Source organism: Haemaphysalis longicornis, unplaced genomic scaffold (genome assembly GCF_048455015.1).
Source record: "Haemaphysalis longicornis isolate Haplotype H1 unplaced genomic scaffold, Haemaphysalis longicornis Haplotype H1 scaffold_9, whole genome shotgun sequence".
Classification (NCBI taxonomy): domain Eukaryota; kingdom Metazoa; phylum Arthropoda; class Arachnida; order Ixodida; family Ixodidae; genus Haemaphysalis; species Haemaphysalis longicornis.
The window spans coordinates 46,987,168-47,008,096 of NW_027526460.1; the positions used below are offsets into that span (position 1 = coordinate 46,987,168).

At 46.4% G+C, this 20,929-nt stretch overlaps 1 protein-coding gene across 1 annotated transcript in view; it reads left to right on the top strand.

Annotated features, from left to right (window-relative positions):
* The window catches only part of LOC144151472 (GRIP1-associated protein 1-like), a 46,113-nt gene that overhangs the window by 15,369 nt on the left and 9,815 nt on the right, over positions 1–20,929 (top strand). Inside the window, exons 11-18 of the mRNA XM_077682526.1 lie at positions 415–592; positions 1,702–1,836; positions 3,803–3,898; positions 4,845–4,991; positions 10,132–10,356; positions 13,089–13,220; positions 13,312–13,414; positions 19,839–20,005. Coding sequence (XP_077538652.1) covers positions 415–592; positions 1,702–1,836; positions 3,803–3,898; positions 4,845–4,991; positions 10,132–10,356; positions 13,089–13,220; positions 13,312–13,414; positions 19,839–20,005 — 1,183 coding nt within the window. The remainder of the gene's footprint in view (positions 1–414; positions 593–1,701; positions 1,837–3,802; positions 3,899–4,844; positions 4,992–10,131; positions 10,357–13,088; positions 13,221–13,311; positions 13,415–19,838; positions 20,006–20,929) is intronic.

The window sequence follows — 20,929 nt, forward strand, 5'->3', positions numbered from 1 at the left end:
CACAGTGCCAACAGCGCCCGTCCTGTGCTGTCCAAATTTTTTATTTCTAACCCTCCACTGAGTTCTATTGCTGCTTCTAATCTTTATTAGATTAGATTCTCGTCCAGTTAACTGCAGTGTGCAGAATTTTATCGATACCGTATTGGGAGGGAGAAAGAACGGATCACTTGGTGGAGGCCAGGACTGAATCGCGTGACAGAACCTGCTGCTCGTGCTAAAGCTCATGTTGCTCGATTCCAACTGCCATGACCATTTCCCTGACGGAGAAAAAAAATGCATGCCTGTGCACAGGAGATCTCGATGTGGGTGAAAAATCTGTCTAAATTAGTCCTTGTAGCGCAGACATTCCTTCAGCACTTGTGTTTAAACTTTGAGGGATTGCTCAGCAGAGCTGTCGTAATTTATGTACGACAGGCGTGCCCTGGAAGCGATGTGCGAGAGCAAGGACCGCGAGATCCAGCAGCTGAAGGATCTGACCCAGCGGCTGCAGGGCCAGCTGAACAGCGCGCTGATCTCGCAGCAGGACCACCAGACGGTCAGCACCAGCACCATCCAGCAGCTCGAGGAGACCATCACCGAGCTGCAGACCAAGGTCTCCCCTCTCTTCCCTCCTCTCGAACCCCCCTGTTTTGCTTGCTTGCTCTTCGTTACACTCAGTTCCAGGTGGTAAAATTTGAGGTGTCACGTTATTGCTTCTGAAAAAGAACAAGATTTGTGAAGAGTTGAGGGGTTCGCTCCCCTTTCCTCTCAGGACGTGTTCCTGGGTTAGTAGTAGCATGTGTAGAGGAATCCCTGGAGCTAGCCTTGCTGTGTTGGCCTGACATTGTCGTCAGTGTAATGATCGATAGGGGGGGTGGGGGCGAGGAAGCATTGCATTGTTTGCGCCAGTTTGTGCCAATTGGCTTTGCTTGCTTCATTTTGCTCCAAAACACATTATTGCACCAAAACGCAACGTTGCAATGTGTGCCACCAGCAGAACTTGGCTTTTTTCTGCTGCTTGTGAGCTGAAGTGGTTGCCTAACACGGAAGTCTGGGCGTGTTGGTTTATGATTACCTGAATGAACAAACCAGGTAAAAACCCTTCGCAAGAGATGAGAAACAGAAAACACGAGGGCACTTACTGAACCTACAGCTGTCTCATTATACCATGGACGACAAAGATGTGTTCAATGCCATCCACGTTAGGGTGGAAGTATAGAGGCTAGAAGGCTATAAGTGTACCCCTGCATAATAGCTAAAGATGGCTGTAGAAAGAAAGACTGTCGAGAGTGGCCCCCAAACACGTCTGTTGTGACTGCACTATATTTGGGGTGGTGTCACTTTGTCCACATCCTATCAAATGGCTAACAATGCTTGTGAGATGTTTTCTTGGGTGCGCACATAGTGTGGGACAATTATCCACTCATGTAAACTTCATATGCAGTGTTGCTGGCTGGCCAATAAATCATGCGTTCGAAATTATTGTAAGACAGACCCGCATAAATACGTTGTGATCCTTGGGGGCCAGGTTAAAAAAGAAAAGTTGCAAAATTCTTGGATCACACCCTTCAGCTAACTTGAACCACCCACGTAGTCATTGTCCTTTAAATAATTCGGGGTGCCTTTGCTCTACTGTACTACAGACAAGGCCTGAGCGCTTTACACACACCCAGCGGCCGAGTGTTGCTGAGCGCTGTGCATGTTGCATTTCATGTCTCGCAGCTGAACAATACATCCCCGGAGCTCTTGCAGCAGGCGCTTGCGGAAAAGGCATCGCTCGAGATGCTGCTCCGGGAAACTGCGGAGAAATGCGAGCAGGCTGAAGCACAGCTCCAAGGACTTCTTAAATTGAACGAGGTACTTACTTGCAATACTCTTTACTTTCTAATTGTGTGTTTGTTACTTCAAATGTTTGACCCGCCACGGTGGCTCAGTGGTTAAGGTGTTGTGCTGCTGAGCACAAGGACGTGGGTTCGATTCCCGGCTGCGGCGGCCGCTTTTCTGATGGAGGCGATAAGCAAAAACGCCCGTGTGTGCGAGATTTCAGCACACGTGAAAGATCCCCAGGTGGTCAAAATTAATCCGGAGCCCTCCACTACGGTGCGCCCTATTGCCTGCGTTGCATCAGCCTGTTAAACCCTACAGTCAATCAATCAGTACTTCAAATGTCCACGTGAGGCGCATGCCTTGATTTTTACTGCTCCGTTCCATTCTTAATACCAATGAGGAATTAGAAGTACCACTGTCTCTTGCTCTAAAGGACATCATTTGTTACCTACTGAAATTGTCATCTGGCTATGCCGTGCATAGCCACCTTGCTTAGAGTGTGCTGACAATGTATGCTGTTTCCCCAGTCTAAACCCAGGGAGAAAGGAAGTGGAAAAACAGTTGATTGATGTTGATCTCCAATCAGATGATTGAACAGTGGCTGTTACAGTACAGGTGAAAAAGCTATGGCAAAATCAGTGATGAATGCAGCTTGAATTGCAATTTGACAAGCGTATTGACCGGGGTGTCATCCAAACAACTGTGAAACCAAATGAGTGCAGGGAAGCAATTTCGCATATCTCTGAGACAATTAGCCTGATAAAACTTTGAAAGACTGCAGCTTCATTTTAGGAGACAAGCATGGGGCTGTCCATTTCATGGTGGCTTTGCTTAACCTGATGATGCTGCTAGAATGGCTTTGGAAGGGGCGGCTTCATGTTACTTGTATTAAAATTGCAACTGATAATAATCGATAATACCGGTTAAAATAAAAATTCATCACAGCTGTATAATGATCTGAGCAGTCATAATTTGATTAAAGGTAGTTCTCATGGAACGTGTTACAGCCGTTTTCTGTAGCCGTACCATTCCTGCAGAAGCCCATTTCAACAGCTGACAGGAAGTGTTTTTTTTTTTTTTTCTAACGTATCTGCATTAGACTGACAGCTACAGGGCTTTCACAAGGAGGTTTCTGCTGCAAAACGTATTCCACCTGTGACAATGACGACTTTTAAAAAAATGAATACCGACCAAGGACGTGGGTTCAGTTCTTGGCCGAGGCAGCCGCTTTTCTGATGGAGGCGAAAAGCGAAAAGGCCCGTGTGTTCCAGATTTCGGTTCATGTTAATAAGATCCCCAGGTGGTCAAAACTAATCCGGAGCCCTCCACTACGGCACGCCTCATCGCCAGTGTAGCATCGGCGAATAAAACCCGATGCTGCTAAACAAACGCTGACCAGTGTACCACTAACAATGTTCCTAAATGTGAACAAAGTTGCCGTGCTCACTGCATCTGGGCACATAAGGAGATATATGTGAAAAGTGAGTATCTTGCAAGCAGACAAATGAAACACACCAGTATTCATCATCAGGAATAGTCAGTGAGGAGCCAAGTGCTCAAGTGCTTCCTGTCGTTATTGCAAAAGCATTTCTAATTGGGAGAAATGCTGTAACTATGCCAGTGAGCAAGGTACATTGGAGTGAGATAGTGAGCCCTTGTTCTTCCCCCTTTTTTTTTCACTTAGGGAAGAACTGGCGGATAATGCTGGAGTTACTAATTGGGCGTGGGGAAGAAGTTGTTGCCCTTCATCATCATTTCCGCTATTGGAAATAAAATGAGCTCGTCTTTAGGCGGGACAAACTCAGACAGCAAATTTGAGACTTTGCTTCTCTTTGAATGGGGTCTTCCTTCTGTTTTTGAGGTTAACATTCTACCTCACGCTGCACAGTTGCAAGTAGGAAAAGGTAACTTCCTCAGGTACCAGTGGTGTAATTGGGATGAGGCTAGCTGAGAAACTCGTGAAGCTATCCTTGACGGTGACGCTGTCTGTTTGCAGGAGTTGAATGCCAAGATAACCACGATGCAGAACACCATCGATGGACTGGAAGATGCATCCCGCAGCAGTGCCATTGCTGCCTCTGAAGCTAACAAGGTAGGTGAACTCAGTGAACAGAAAAGTGAATGAGGTGGTCACGAGTAAGGTGCGTTGAACTGAGTTCCCCCGGTAATCTGTATGTACCACATACAGTTTTTGACAGGGTGGGATGCATATATTGACACACTTCCATGTACACTCACGCGTACTCATTCGCACTCGAAACCGAACGTTTGAGTATGATGCTGAGTACAGGCCCAACTACAAATGCAAGTCTGAACATAAGTAAGTAAAGCCCTGACAACATGAGGACCCGTAACGATCCACTTTGGCTCCTGTGTGGTAGTATTTACCGGTAGGTACGTACTTATGATGAATGTAAATATGTGTACTCACTAGCATGTACTTGTGAGCATAGCCCTGGGCTTACAAGTAGTGAAATAAAATGGCAGGGCAACAGCTGCCCTAATGGTACTGCCCGAGTGCAATGGTGTGATGTGAAGAGGTGAATGATTAAAGAAAGCTGCTGTAAAGTGAGTGCGACCATAGTAAGGCGAGGGGAGTGGTCTGGGATTGCCAGAGGTCCTTGCATTTAGGCTTTTACCCCATTCGACGATTTAAAAACTGCAGTCTCTTTGTTGTGTGAGAGGCCATAACCTGGCATGAATGCTAGGGTAACAACTGAAGCACTACAATCTTGTTTTCTTAAGTGAAAAACAAGCGCACCGAGTAGGCTAACAAGCAGCTCATAGCCTAGTTCACAATTCCCTGCTTTTCAAATCATGCACACCCAAAGTTGGCCATCAGCATACTTTTTCGCAAAGCTGCCATCTATCTAGCTGTGAGGATTGCAGAAGTGTGTCCTCATCATGGTCCCTGCATGTAAAACTGAGTATCGTGGTTTGGAACCAGTGTTTGGAATCGGTGTGTGAGTGGGCGTGTTGTCACTGCCAAGTGCGAGGTGTGTTCAGCAGCGGCCTGCACTTGGGGTGCTCGCTGCCAGGTGGCGGAGAAGCGCAAGGCCCTGGTGGAGGAGATGGGAGCCCACCTGCTGGAAGAGGAAGCCAAGCACAGACAGGCTGTGCAAGACATGGAGCGCCAGTATCAGGAGCAGCTGCAGCAGCTCAACGCGGCGTTGCTGCTCGAGCAGGTACTACCTTTCTTATCGCGCCTTGGTCCCTTTGTACTAAGACGTTGTGCTTGCTGTTGAACCATCGCCTCCTGTATTTTTACAATGCCAAACGCATCAGCCCGCACCAGCCAACCAAGCCCTCTCCTTCTACTCCGGCCACTCTCCCCCAATTGGTAGCGTTCCCAGCGCTTCAGTCATGTGACCCGTTCATCTTGGGGCGACGCGTGCTAGAGAGTGGCCACGTTGACAAAACATGCTCCGCCACGGCTCTGAGCTTTCTAGCGCTGGCGCGAGCACCATTTCTTTGACAATCTCAAACATTGGTTGCCTTGGCAACCAGGCACAAACCGCTCTCGAAGTCAATTATGGTTGCGTGATCCCGGTTCAGCTCGGGGCACCACCTCGCGACATGTGGGCACTGCAGGCGTACCACTCACTCCCATTGGGAAGCGCGCGATGCGTTTGGCATTGTACAAATACAGGAGGCGAGGGTTGAACCCAAGGGCACTGGTTCGATATCGGTCTCGGTGGCTGCTTTTCTGATGGAGGCAAAAAGTGAAAACGCCCGTGCGCTGAGATTTAGGCGCACGTTAAAGGTAGTCAAAATTATCGTATTAACTCACATAATCAACCCACTTTTTTTTTTCTTTTTCTCAGAAAATTTGGCATGAATTTAGGGGGAGGGTTCGTTATGCGGAAAAGAGTTACAATAGATTTTTAAAAGTTGAAATTTCATGCAATAAAGATGCTAAGAGAAGCACTGTCAAAACCTTACTTTTCTAGTAAAAACATGTAGGTAATTGTGTAATAAAATTTCTTTTTAACAGCAAAGCTATTCAGCAAATTGTAAGTTTTTGTGTCTGCAGTTAAACAAAATTAAAGCCGTTTCACTCAATGTGAAAGCTGTTGGAAGTGCAGAGCAGTGATTCGCCATAATGGGCTGTAGCGCCGTTATCCACTCGCTGCTGCCATTCAATGCAATTCAGATTTCCCGCCTTCGCAGTGCTTGCGCGCCCCGTGCCTGAAACTCCGCCAGCGGGAGTTCTGTTGTTTTTGTGCTTGCTTTTCCTCCTGCATGTGCTGGCATTGCAGTGCCACTTTTTTTCGCTTACTATCATAAAAACCAACTCAATGAGTGTTCCTAACTAGATGAACGTGGATGCTGCCGGTTAATTACGTATGTTTTGCCTCAAATGCACCAACGGTTTTCTTTGCGCTAAACAACGGGAAGATGTATGACAAGCTCCAGCGATTCACGAGTTTCGAACACTTATGACTATATAAACTGCTTGGCTTTCGAAGCCGCTTGGTTACGCTGCGACGACAGAACGCAGCGTGGCTCTACCGTATAATGCGGAATATAGGTCGAGGCGGAATATAGGTCGACCCCCTTACCTTGTAGCCGAAAAATGCAAAAAAAAAATAATTAGGTACCAACCATTGTTTTATTGAGACTATAACTTGTTTCCTCTCAGATTACTCATTTAAAACTGTCTGAAGTATCGTCGGACCACTGCTTCTGGCTCGCTGTCGTCCTCGTTGCAGTCCAGGGAATTGCTTATGCAGCACTTCTTAATTAAACACTCGCAAGATGATGTCATCGTGAAGCGAGCGCAAAGCATGGGACACTCATGTGCAGACCGGAGCGACAGCCAGTCTGTGCAGGCGGTCAGCAAACGTCTTGGGGTATCCATTCGTAGAGACATCGCACGACGCTAGCAGACAAAATTTGCCCCTTTGTACAGCAGCACAGGTGCACAGAGCAGCGCCCATGAAACGAGGCCTTCCGAGCGTTGCATACTGAGAGGTGCCCCTTCAGCTAATGCCGCTAGCAACACTTCTTTTGGTGATACCGAACTGGCGCAAGACGGACACGTCATTGGCCTTGGAAAACCACCAACTTTTCTTTTAAATGCTGCTGTAAACTGGCACCAAGTGCCTAAACTCATTTTGAGCAAGAAGAAAATTGCACGCACACATTCGCCGACAGCGAGAGAAGCAACAAAACAAAGATGGCGTCGCGTGCGATTCATGGTGGTGGCGATGGTGCCTTTGGGGTTTGGATGGGCTCGATGGGCTGCCCGGCCGCCAGATGACAACTGCCAGTGACTGCAATATAGGTCGAGGGGTGACTTTTCGGCAAATTTTTCTGTAAAAAATCTCGACCTATATTCCGCATTATACGGTACTTGGGTCCAGCGAGCGGGCTACGATGACAAGGCGAGCCCATAAAGTGCTCTGCACTTAAAACCACTTGCTTTGTGGCGTTACAACACATCTGGTTTGCAACAAGATAGTAAGGTCAACAAGTGACAAGGTGTAACCCCAAATTATCTTTTTTTTTTCTTAAGAAGAAAGTACACAAGAAGCCACTAAAAAAAAACACATTCCTGCCTTCAGCAGGCCTTTTCTCCCAATCTGGTTTCCTCCCAATCTGACTGCTACTGAAGCCAATGTGATTAGATTAACGTTCTCCAAACACACAACATGCTTGGGAGGAACCCGCACAATTCTATCTCACAAGCTAGCTATCTTGCAACCTTTCTTTCAGTCAACATCTTCCGGGTTCCGGGATTCCACTGATAAACCTTACCGGTCTGCCTGCCCATTCACAAAGATTTCATTGTGCTCTCACCACCAAGGCAAAAGGGCCGAGCACAGCGCTGTGGTTCAACAGCAGAGAAGCTTGTTTTCTGTATGCACAACACAAGGCAGAAATAATATAGGCCCACGGCAGCCCAGCGGCAGCTCTTTTCTGTTTATATGGCATTGCGCTATAAGCAATCAGGTGCAGCGCAGGCAAACCGAAAATGGCACTCAATTTGAAAGCCGCAAGGAAACCACAAAGCCATGTCTCAATTGTAGAATGTCTTCTAACCAAGAGTGCCTAGGAAATGTAGAGGTCCCCGCATATCAGTCGTTCAAGGATAAAGTCATTCATGGTTCGTTCAAGGATAACATTTGACTCGTGTGTCAAGGGGATCTTTCTGCCAAGTTATTTAATACGTCTTCACATTAGTTTGCTCTACTGGTAGGTAAAAATTAAGCGAGCACAGTTGGTTTCTCCTTATAGGTTTCCACAACATTGTTAGACTTGGTATTTGGGGAGATGCTTGGGAAAATTATGTAATTTATTAGGAAACAACAAAAAATCTACAGTTAAACCAGAATTGAAGTGTCGGGGTGTTTCAAACAACAAATTGTGCAATTATTACCAGTTGCACCTACATTTCAAAGTCCTCAAAAACCAATAAAAAATGTGCACAATTACTACCAGTTACACCCATATTTTAAAGTAAAGAGAGCCATTTCCCAATCATTGGTGGGTGAAAATCATACTTTCCCCTCATTGCTTCGCGCACGGACAAAGATTCCTATCAAATTGCAGGCCCTAATCATTTAATCAAGAACCAGCACTGCACCATTTAACTCCTTCTCTATCTGTTGTTGCATGCATTTGAGTTCCGGAGGCCTCTTTTATCGGCGTTCAGTGGGTGTGGCAAGCTCCCAGCAATCATTGCAACTTAGCTGTGCCTCCTTGAATAACAACTAGGGATGGGCGAATATTCGGTATTGTCGAATATTCGATCGAATAGCTCTCTATTCGTTATTCGCTTCAATCCGAATGCAGGTATTCAATATTTTCGAATTATTCGATGCTCCCGAATAGGCAGCTGAAAGCCAAGCTTTTCGGTCAAGCTTTCCGAGAGTTACCCCAGGCTTGGCTCAAGACCCACCGACGCGGACATTTCTATTATCAGTGCCGGCACTGCCGAGTTGCTGCCTTGCCTAGAGGTTCGACGAAGCTCTCGGCCGCCAGCACACTTTAGGTTAAAAAAAAAAAGGCGGCACTGAAACGACACCGCTCCGAACATCGCGGCACCAAGCCAGCAGACTTGTACAGGCCGCCATTTTGAATAGGCATGCCGCCATTTTGAATAGGCTCGCACAGCGCGGCAGTACGCCGCACTAAGCGAGCCTATTCAAAATGGCGGCCAGCCACTTGCGCTTTGCTTGGCTACGGCCGAGGATACTAGTGGCTACAATACTTCTTTTTTTAACGGAGCTTCTAGGCGGCACTTAAACTTGTGAATGAGCAGCCTGAGGAAACTGCTGCACCTAGAGCATGTGGCGCAACAGGCATTTCTTCATGAAAACTTGTGAATACAGCAAAGGAAAGCTGTGTGTAAGATTTTGCAATAAATGTTCAACTGGTAATAGTTTTACACAATGCTGTGCCTACGTGAGTTCTAATTATTAGAAAAAAATGTGTACATTAGTCAGGTCACGAGTTGCTCATTTGTCTTTGTGATTTGCAATGTGCACTATTCGAACTATTCGATTCGAAATTATTCGACCAAATCACTATTCGCTTCGAATTCGCTTCGAACCTCAAAATCTATATTCGCCCATCCCTAATAACAACCTCACACTTCTGTTTAGCGGACGCATTGTTCAAGTTGGATGTGTTAGAGCGAGCACTTAGCAGGAGTTGCTTGGCATTAAAGGTGCTGCTCAGGCAGAGTGAGTGCCAGCACACCTTGCAAGGCTAGGTCCTCGTGTACCAACAACACGACTCCCTCGGTTACTCACTCACAAACTCACTCACACGCACTCACTTTCACAATTACTTGCTCTCACACTCACTCAACTCACTGCGTTGGCTCAGTGGCTAAGGCGTTGCGCTGCTGAGCACGAGGTCGCGAGTTTGATTCCCGGCCGCGGCGGCCGCTTTTCTGATGGAGGCAAAGAGCAAAGACGCCCGTGTGTACAAGATTTCGGCGCATGTTAAAGATCCCCAGGGGGTTGAAATTAATCCGGAGCCCTCCTCTACGGCGCGCCTCATTGCCTGTGTTGCGTCGGCACTTTAAACCCTACAATCAATCGAGATTTCAGTGCACGAGAAAGATCCCCAGGAGGTCAGAATTAATCTCAAGCCCTCCACTACGGCGCGCCTCATCCCGCAACTGATCGGCGCATTAAACCTCATTATCAAAATCGCTCTCATTCACTCACACAAACTCTCACACTTCTCACCAACCCGAACTCTCACGCTAACTCTCACACTCACTCACTCGCACAAACTCTCACGCTCACTCACTGACGCGCTCTTACTCGCTCTCCCTCACCTAATCGCCCCCACACGTGTTGCACCCAGGAGCGGTCGGCGCGGGCGGCGGAGAACGAGGCGTCCCTGTCCCTGTACAAGCAGCTGCTGCCCACGCTCAAGGAGGAAGTGGTGCAGCTGCGTGCCGAGGCCCAGGCCCGCGTGGACGAGCTGCAGGCGGCCATCGAGGGCTCCCGCCACGAGCTGGACGAGTGCCGGCAGCGCCTGGCCCGCGACTACGGCCTCCTCAAGGAGCAGCTGGACGACGCCATCAAGGTGAGTTTACTAACTACGACCCGTCTGTTTGGTCCTGGCGGGTACAAAGGCAAATGGTGCGAAATTCGTCCCTTCTCGGCTTAGAAGGGATTCCGGGTCTGTTTTTGCCAGGTCTGTTTTCGAGGACACCATCCCCTCTCTCCCAGCCTTTCGGCTTTTTTTTTTGGCCGATGGGATTTACAGACTGCATCTACATATTGTAGTTCAAAACTAAAAGAAGGGTGTCGGTTTTTTAACGCATAAAAATGGCTAACAGTGGATGCAAGCGCTCTTTCTTTCTTTATGAAAAATATTTCTGGCTGCGCCACTGTGTAAAGGGAATTGTTCAAACTCTTATTTTTGGCTGCATTGTGCATGCTCATTGCATGTAATCCTTTGTTTTGCTATTTACTAGAAGTCTGGAGACTTAGCTTCTTTGTAAAGCTTGCAAAGAAGAAGAAGCCAATTATAAGAAACTTTTGCAATATCAGAGTGTGGCGTGGTGCACCATGTTTATGTAACATACAGTCTAATCCCGCTACAACGAAGTCCGCTTCAACGAAATTTCCGCTTCAACGAAATATTTCCATTTCCCCGTCAGCTAGCCATAGAAGTCAATGCAACAAAGTCCTCGCCACAACGAACCATTTGTCTGGCTTGCTTTCGCTTCAACGAAATTTTCGATGAATTGGGCTGGGTTTGAACAATTATTTTACAATAAAATAAGCATAGCACCAGCTATCTGTAACTTTTTAAACATTCAGGACGCTTAGTTTCACCGAAAACATGTGCGGTGCGCCCACACCGCCACCCAAAACAAAGCAAAACAAAAAAAAACTCATAGGCGGACGCCATTGTTTGATGGTGATAACGATGTGGCTGGCCGTCTTTACATGAGGCACAGGCCCGGTTCGCCAAGCCGGAGCTACAGCCAATCTGTATCCAATTGAAATCGCACGAATGTGCTCCGCTGCTGGCGCGGCGCCGTCATGTATGCGTTCATTGCGTGACGCGTGAGCAGCTGTCCTTGCCGTTTTCCTTCTACCATTCTTCATAGCCAAGAGCAAAAATCATGTTTGCGTGTTTGGTCTTGAAGCCAAGTCATCCTATCTTAGTCGCGAGCGCGCGGTCATGTTTAATGCAAGCGCATGCGTCTTGCCTGCCAAGGTCAGTAGCTGCCGTGCCTTGTCAGAGGATAAGATAACGGCACTGCTCCTGCCACAAGTGAGAGGGGGCCTTCCCACGGCCTAGCAGCTATCTGCAAGTAATCAGCTCGGTGGGCACGCCTTGTTGAGCAGCAATACGTTTTGCGCCTGCATTTCTTCACCCCCCTCCGTAACGCGTTCTTTGCCTGCAGTGAACACAGATAACCATTGGTATGTTTGTTATCCGAATAAACATGACGTTATTGCGCGTCACTCCTTTTTCTAAACATTGTTTTTTTGCTGCCAATGATGCGGAAACATACAGGGCTATATTTCGGGCCTTTCCGTGGTTTGTTGGAGCGGATTTCGCCTCAACGAATTTTCGCTTCAACGAAATTTTTCGCGCGTCCCGTCAATTTCGTTGTAGCGGGATTCGACTGTATGTGCTTTTCGGCGCATTATGTAGCGTACGTGCTTTTCGGCGCATTTACGCGTGGCTGTGGCTGTCTCCCTCTTCTTGTTCTCACGCTGATGCTCCGATGCCCAACGCCGTGCCTGCGGCCACGCGGTTCTCGCCCCTCATACACTTGGAACGAAAAATAAACAGCTCTTGTCTGACTGTGGAAGCGTTGAGTCGTGTCTGCAGCCCTGGCCGATCTGTTTTTCTCCCGACAGCTGCTGTGCGTCGTCACACAAATTAAATAGCACGATATTTTAGTCGGAATTGAATCACATAGCAATATTTAAAAACTTCAGATATTGTCAAAGTATTTCGAAGTTTTAAGATGCAAATGGACACTCAATGATGCTTAGTTTAAACCTGTTGCAATGAACTCAGATACAGTGAATCGCCACTATATTACTATATTAATTACATGAAGTGCTCAACTAAAAGCACACACATTCATCCCTTCCAATGAACAAAATGCCAGCTGTATGGTACTTTAAACCCTTGCAACCACTCCCAAAACATATAGTGGTGACAGGCTTCCCCGCTATGCACCTTTGCTACAAGGCGGGGGGGAAAGGAAGGGGGGGGGGGGGGGGGGCTAATTGGCTGCTTTGGCGGCTTGTTACATTGCTGGAGGATGAACGCAAGGGGCCCCTGGACCTGTCTTATGGCCTGATCTATGGGCCTTGGGCTGGCAACAACACACAGTGATAATGTCGCCAACAAGCAGGCTCCGTCAACACCGTCCATAGAGGAAAGCCTGTGCGCTGCCTATCAGAAATACTTTTTCTCATCAAACAAATGCCACTAAAAACCACCCTGCCGTACAGTGACCCGTATCGGCCAAAGTGATTACTTGTAGAAAGATGCTAGGTCACAAGAAGCTCCCCTCTCAGTTGTGCGAGGGGCGGCCCATTATCTGATTTTCATAATTTCCGCACATTGGCATTTGACCTTGAACAGTTGCACATGACCTTGAATAGCGAGTGACTCTACAAGTATGCAGACATTCGAAGTAGAGCTTCTAACCAAACAGTTATTTGATTAACAAGTGTTTCAGCAGTTTGCAGACACAGCGAAATTTACTGCAAATCTACGGGTTTAGGGTAAACTGTAATATCTTTTCTTCCCTTTTTTTTTGTACTTCTGGTTTTTAGGACCTGACCATTCAGCTGGAGATCTCCAACACGCAAAAGTGTGAGTTTGAGGACGAGGTAAAGAGGCTCAAGCAGGAGATCAAGGACAGCGTGGAGGAGCGCAAGATCCAAGACAAGAAGGGCCTGTCAATGGTGAGGGGGACGCAGATGCCTCCTTCCCTGCTTCTAACTGGCCCATGTGAGCAGCTGTCCTTATCGAGATCTCGCCTGCTGTCTTTTCCAGGTGAAAGAGCTGAAGCGACAGTTCCAGACGGAGCGCAGGCGTGCCGACAAGCTGCAGGAGCGCTTGCAAGAAGTGCTCAACGATGCCAGCCTTGGCCGATCCGGTAAGGGCCGCCGCCGTATTGTTTTATTAGTGAGTTATTAGAATTATTAGCAGGTTGGGAAACTTATTTCTAAAGTGCGTATATCTTGTGTGAGGTTAACTGTTCTTCGCTTTTTCATATGAAGCCATTTCCGCACCTAATGACTGCCACCCTGAACTCCCTCCCTGGGTTAGTTATTGGTCGGGGTGTTGTTGCGAGGGATGACGTGCGTTGAAATGCATGCGCGTCACCATCCTCATCATTCACACAGCTGAACGTATCATCACTTTAGTCTGGCATTCTTGAAGAGTCGAATTGAAGGACATTTCGAGCAGGGCCAGTATTGGCCACTCTTCATAGCGACCAGCAATGCCTGCATTAACTTTGTAGGCTCCACAGATCTGCGGGCCCACTCATGAGTTCACTCATTCGCACTCACTCCTCACTTTATTTTGCTACTGTGAGTGTGAGTGTGGGTAAAAGCCAAAAAGTTCTGTCGAGAGTGTGAATGCGAGTGGACCTCAAAAAGCCTGGTTGTGAGCGAGTGAAAAAAAGCCTGGTTGTGAGCGAGTGCCGGGTAGAATAAAATGTATATAATATTTGTGAGAGTGCCTGCCGAACCACCTCTAGTTTTGTCATGGTAAGCAGGTGTTCGGGACTAGGCTGAGACTTGGTAGACATTGCCTGTCATGTTTACACTGATAACAGGGTTTCGTCGGGTTTTACATGTCCTGAGAACTTCATTCCCGTTTTGCAGCGTGATGCAATTTCATATAAGAAGAAAAATAATTTATGCTGTCTTTAGGACATGTTTTTGGGCGTATAAACCGCACCAGAGGTTGTCAAATCTTACGAGCAAAGTTGGGGTTTGGATAATACCATAAAGTTTCGAAAGAACGCCCACCCAAACCACAGAGGTATGAAGGGAGAAATATCAGATGGGCAAAGTTTGGGGTGACGTGCGCAAAAACTGCAAAAAGGTGTCTGCACCGCCAACCAAACTTGCGGAGATGTCAAGTAAAAATGTCGGACGGGTTGTGTCTCTTTTTGTTTAAAATCGAGACATCGGAGCTCCCCGGGCTCTCGAAGGTGTTAAAGCCAGCGCGATTTTAGGGGTTGGGTGCTCTTTGGAGTCTTTCAGTAAATTGAATATTACGCCCCGAATGGGGGGTGTGGAACTTCACGGTATGCAAATTCCTCCCAAAAGTTCAGCTTCACCAGAACACACTCTATGCTGGGGTGCATAGGCTATCACAAAATTGATGGCATTCTTCTTCCTCCTCTGTCTTAGCCAGCTTATCGTCAGAAGCGAAGAGAAAGTGAGGCTTTTCTGTTCATTCTTGGACACCGTGTTATCCTATCCACATCACACGCTTGCTTGCCGTTTCAAGATAAGGTGCCAGATAACAAGAACTGGCTTTAACATCAAGCAAGAAGGGAACTTCTCACAACCTAGCAGCTATCTGCTATTTATCAGCTCGGCAGATGTGCCTTGCTGTACAGAAACATGATTTTAATTGCATTTTTTTTTTTATAGAAATTAAATGGTAGAGAAGGATGGTAGAGAAGGGGGTGTGTGCTTTGAAGGGATAAAAAGATTTAAAATGTTGGACGACCACAGGTGCATAATCTAACTGCGCACTACTTGCGTTAAGCGGCGAGTTGTGCAAGGAATATGCAGGGATATTTTTAGTGTTTCTCTCGGGGCGCAAGATGGGGGTGCAGATTGTACGTGCGAAAATATGGTATCACTGTAAAGGGATGCGGAACACAATTCTTTTGTACCACTGCCCTTGCCACAATAGTGCGGAAAGAGGTGCATACTTGTTCCTTTTTCATTTTATTGCACTTGCGTATTCATGTTACTGGCATTCCAATTGCACATGCCATTTATTCATTTTACATTTCAGTCATCTCAAAGGACCTTTCAAAGAAGCTCCATACAATAACAGGTGGAGTCTTATGGCAACAAGTTTGACACTCAAAAGTGGAATGATTGTACGTACAGTAAGACAATAAAAGAAAGAGACAGGTGCAATAAAAATCCAAATTACTAAATTCCTCATAACTGCTTTCCCCAGGTAAGAGCACAAAGCAGTTTCTAAGGTGTGGTGCTTTCTGGGTAGTCCTAGGCTTCTTTGGTGGCCTTTGTGCTTGGAATTTGCTGTCACAGGAAAGACTAATGTTAAAGGGAGTTGAGTTGCTAAACGTATGGTAATGAGGTACTTGAATTTTTGTGGTTGAAAGCATGTTTGCTGCTGTTAACACTTTTTGAATTGGCTGGAGCAACAAGCAAGGGAGCAACTCGGGTACAAGCATGTGAGCGGCTTGGAACGAGGAGTGAAAAACTGGCTGTCTCTTTAGTACATTCTTGGCACTTATAGACGCACATCCTGAAGGCCCCGTAAGGGAAACTGTATGGGTCCGGCAAGATGTACAGGTGCTACAACTGCTACCGTCTCTGAGAGCTCGCGTGTTTGATTCCCACCTGCGATGGCAGGTAATTAAGGAAGGTGTAAAAAACCACACGTGTGTCGATGTTTCCACACACCTTTGAGGGTCTCCAGGGAAGACCTGAACTCATTCATAGCCTTGATTACAAAGTGCCTCACAGCCCCGATGTAGCTTCTGTGCATTAAAGCACAATTCGAATTGGTAGATTCGCTGCACCCTCTTTTTAGTTGTTTCTGTGGTGAAACATATGTGAGCACTGTCCACATAGGTCTCTAATGGCTACTGTAATCAGGTGAGAAGGAGCCCGTTTGTCAATCCGTTGCGAGATGGGTGTGTCATTTCTTGCGAAAAACACCGTTGCGTTTTCATTGTAAAACTGCCTTGGGGATGATGCTCTTGTGCTGCTTCATTGCAAGGCCGAGACAATAACACACTCAGTTTCAGGAGCGGGAGGTCGATGGGCCTAATATGAACAGCAAATTGCATTGTTGTTTTTTTTTCGGAATTTTCAGCGGGTTATACGGGCACTTTTTGGTAAAGTTCAGATGGCAAGCCCTATGAGCACTGAGCATCTAAAGGAACGCATTGTTTACTCTTCATCTTAAGGGGGGACGCGGCTTTCAACTTCGGAAAAATGACCAAAACATCGTTTTTTTGAAACCCGCATATTCGGCTTCTATGTTTCCTATTCTGTGCGTCTGCAAAGTTTTTACGCTGAAAAGCGTCGCAAAGTGGCATAAAAAAATACTTTTGTCAGGCGCGGTGACAAACTATCAGCGCAAAAGGGCGAAAAAACGGCAATTTTCGGAGCGCTCTATCTCCGCAACGGTGCCACCGGGCGCGGCCATTTTGATATGGTTAGATCGGCCGAGCGATCGTTTTTCCGGTTCCGCTCGTCTCTTTTATCTTCGTTCATTCACAAACGCACAAACGGCAGAAAAGAAACGACGCACAAACGAAGCTAGAAATAGATGCTGAAGCGCTATTGGTCCTCCGGTCGGGGCACAGAACGACGACCCTCCTGATTGGATGTCGCGGGCGCAACGCAAGATGGCGGCCGCCTGAGCTGCGTAGCGAGCGGATTGAGTTCATTTTCGCCGCTTCGCTCGGCCGAGTTTCTGTTCAATCTGTGGTATTCAAAACGGACGTTATCGCGATGGGAATGCCAGAGATAACGAGCCAGATTACGGGAAGTTGTGTGGCTCGAAAGGCGGAGGTCATCGAACGCTTCGTGGTGCGCGTGACTCTACCGTCGCCAGACCCCGGAGGGTGACGCGGTGTGCGCGCTTGCGATAGCGGTTCGTGAAGTGAACTTTTAGTCGGATTTGCGATGTTTACACGCTTAGTTATTGCTGTGTTTTGACTGTGGGCTCGCTAGCCTTGAGAAAGAAACGGTCGACGCGTCAAACGCTGCGGCGCGCACGGCATAGCCGACGCGCATTGGAGCATCACATGACTGGGCAACCGGTTACGATTGAACGCCAGTAGTTGTAATTAATGCCTGCGACGTTAGTTTTAATCTTAAAAGCGACCTGACCAGCCATATCAGGTATAATCAAAGCTCGATATGTCGCGGTAAGCGTGCGCTGCGATGCGCGCGAGCCATATCGCCTTTCTTGCGCAATGTTTCCCGTGCACTTGTAATTTTCATGCAAACAGGTTTGAGTTAGTAATATAAGAATAAAAATATGCTCTCTGCGTTAAAAATGTACGTTACTGTGGCAGCATTTAACAGTGACTTTTTTTAGGGAAATTATTGATACCATTGCTCAGGGCATACTGGCTGTGCTGCGAGAAATATTGGATGCCTTGAATGTCAAAAGTATTAAAAAAAATATGCTCTTGCATTGAAGTTGGGAGTTATGCAGAATACTCTACCAAGCTTCAAAGTAGCTCATTTTCAACCTTGTGGTATGCAAACTTTTGGCAATGAACACCTGCACTATGAGTACTAAGTTGGTGTGCCAGGCAAGATAAAACATGAAAAAAAAGCCAAAAATGTTTAAATTTAAGTTAAAAAATGCTTAACTTGTTGCCATGGTGACAACACTGCAAAAGGAGGTTGTCCAGTGCGATACAGCCAACCAACTAACCTACTTTGCATTGAAAGCCCATTGAAACCCATCTCCCCTCCGTTTGGTTTGCAAAGGGGGGTATGTACTCTTCACGGAGGAGCTGAAAATGATGTTTTCTGGAAAGAGAAAGGCTGAAAAGGCACTCCAATTTCAAGGCAAGGCCTTCCAGAAGCCCCATGTTCAAAAGGACATGAAAGGCTACAACCGTGACGACTTTTGATATGTGAAACCTATGTTGCAACTTCGGAAGCCGTTTTCTCAAAACAGTTTTTTTTGCCACCTGTGTCGCTTGTCCCAGGGATTTCTTCGTGACTGCTGGGTCTATTTTGATTCCGTTTCTTGCATTACATTCCTTGATGAACTGTTCAGGTCGTGACACTTTTAGTTTTCCAGATTTGTTTTTTGTGATTTTTTTATTCAAATAATCGTTCACAGTTGACATGCCTGTTGCACATTAACCTCTAAAAAAATGAAAACTAAAAAACATTGTGTTGTAAAAAAAAATTCTAAAACTGTCACGACCTCGTCCATTCATTTGGGAATGCAAAGCACTTCGAACAAGTTTTCTATCGTGTTTTATAAGCCGCTCAAGCTCGGTACAAGCGGAACAGAAAGAAAATTTCATACATAAAAAAGTTATCAGAATATTAACTTCAAATTTTTATGGTGTTATCACAGAAGCATTTCCAGTTGCTGTGCCAATTTTCATCAAAATCCACAAAGAAATAAAAAAGTTGATTTTGAAAGCCACGTCCCCCCTTAATGATTCACAAGTGGGGAAGGGGGAAGGGAGAGAGTGAAAGAGCAGGCATCCAGGGAAGCACGGTTACCAAAATTGGTCGCAGTGCATGTGCATGGTACTGGCTTGCATGACCGTCGGCATTGTCCATGTCTCTAGTAAGACAGTCTTGATGTATTTTGATGCCATATAGGTACTCTGTACTTAAGCTCTAGCTGGCTGGGTATATTGCCTGTATATCAGTCCATCCCCATAGCAGTTGGTTTTGTAAGCATCCATGGCATGTAGGCAAAGTATTAGCTTGCCGCGGGGCAATGTGAATGATGTTGTTTGTGCGGACAGACCGTAAAATACCTTGAAGAGAGTAAAACGTGTTTCTGAGTTTGTATGCTTGGTGTTTCCGGTTTCCTCAAAGATAACACGAAAGAGCAGTGATGAGCGAGTGAGTCAGCACCTTAATTAATAAAATGTGGGCTTAAGTCCAGGAGCGGGAATCAAGTAATGTGCCTTATGGATTACAAAAAAAGAATTATGGTATCAAAGGGCCATCATCTGTGATCACTGACTGTGTTTTGCTGCAAAGGAAGTTTTCGTAGCACAAGTCTGAACTGTGCAAGCTTTGGAAAGAAATTAATTACAGAATGGCTGCGGATTAACAAAGTTTTGACAGGTTCTGTCCACTTCGTGTTGTTTCAAGATTGGCATGTATACAGGGTTACGGTATAGAAACTGCATTAACAGGGCAAATATTTTGGCAGGGGATGCAGAAAGTTTTGTTTTTATATAGTGGACTGCGCTCTAAAAATTCAGTCATATAGTCATAGTGAAATTCTTGTTGCTACTAATAGGGACCAGTGTGGAGTCACCCGGCGCCATTCTTAAGTGTAAAGATGGTCTCGACTCTGTCACGCTTTGCCGATAAAATCGATAAAACAGCTTAGTTCATCAAGAGTGGCCATTCTTGCAACCCTCAGGCTTGATGTGAAATCAAGAACACAGGATTGACGCGAAGAAAACGTCAAGCCCATTACGCGTTCTCCACGTCTCATCCATATATTAGGCGTCTTTGGGAAACCTGTCTGTGCTGAAACTCGAGTTTCTGCTGTTGTGATCTTCTGTACTGATGGTGGTGATACGGTGGTGAGACTTGTGGGGTGCCGATGGCTGTGGTGCGCAGACGACCTATTCCAGCCCATCAGCTGTGAGGAGCGGCAGCGGGGGGACTCGAGCAGCATTGGCTCGTGGAGCTATGTGTCGGGCAACAACGAGAACTCCAAGGACAGCACCAACAACAACAGCAACGGAGCCGTCTCGGTCAACGGAGAGCAGCAGCAGCCGCAGCAGGTCAGTCGGGGGAGGTGGCGATGGGGCGTTGACAGCACCAGTGACACCTCCTTTTTCTTATGTGCTATTAGCGAAGCTTGTATGGAAAATGAATGTCCCGGTGTGTGTGCACTATTAGCAAGCTGTCACCACCAAAGTCGCAAGCCAAATAGGAGTGGGACCTCAATTTCGTACGCCTCATCACTTGTATATGCGTCTTGATTAGATTCGTTACTAATAGGCAGCATTTGCAGTATCAAAACATGACTTTAAGCTTCAACCTTATACATCTGCTCACTTGTAAATGCGTTTTAAAGTGGATTAGTTATAAAAAGGCACCATTTTCAATATCACTAGGGGGAAAATATGTGGGTGCATGTATGCACGTGTTTTTCTTAGGAATGAGTGCCGTCAGCACTCGAGAGAAATAAAACTTGCTCACATACCTTCCACTAAAATTCTGTGTCAGGTCCATGTCATGGGTTAAAAATGTTCACTGGTCATCCACTTCCACACAATGGTATGGCTCATAATATATACAGTCTTATAACTATATCCACTTATAACTATATCCAAGTGCCTAGGAAATCCAATCATTGTGACCTGTAATTGTTAAAAGGGGGTTGCGGGAAAAAAAAAGCCAAAACAGAAAACAAAACTTTTTACTTGCATTCAAGCAAGGTCATACCACTACAGTGAAACCTTGTTAAACAGTACCTGACGGGGACGCAAAGAAAGTACGTACAAACCGGCACTACAGTTTATCCAAATGCATTAGTTTAATTAAGGGGAAACCGAGTTGAGGATTAGGCTTAACTATGCATAAATTAAAACTATGGCTTGTGCGGGTACAATTTAACTCTTCCGGTACTGCGGGAAAATTGACCGATTTTTAGGGGTCCAAGAAAACATTTTTTTTCTGCTAAAAATATTGGTTAGACACTA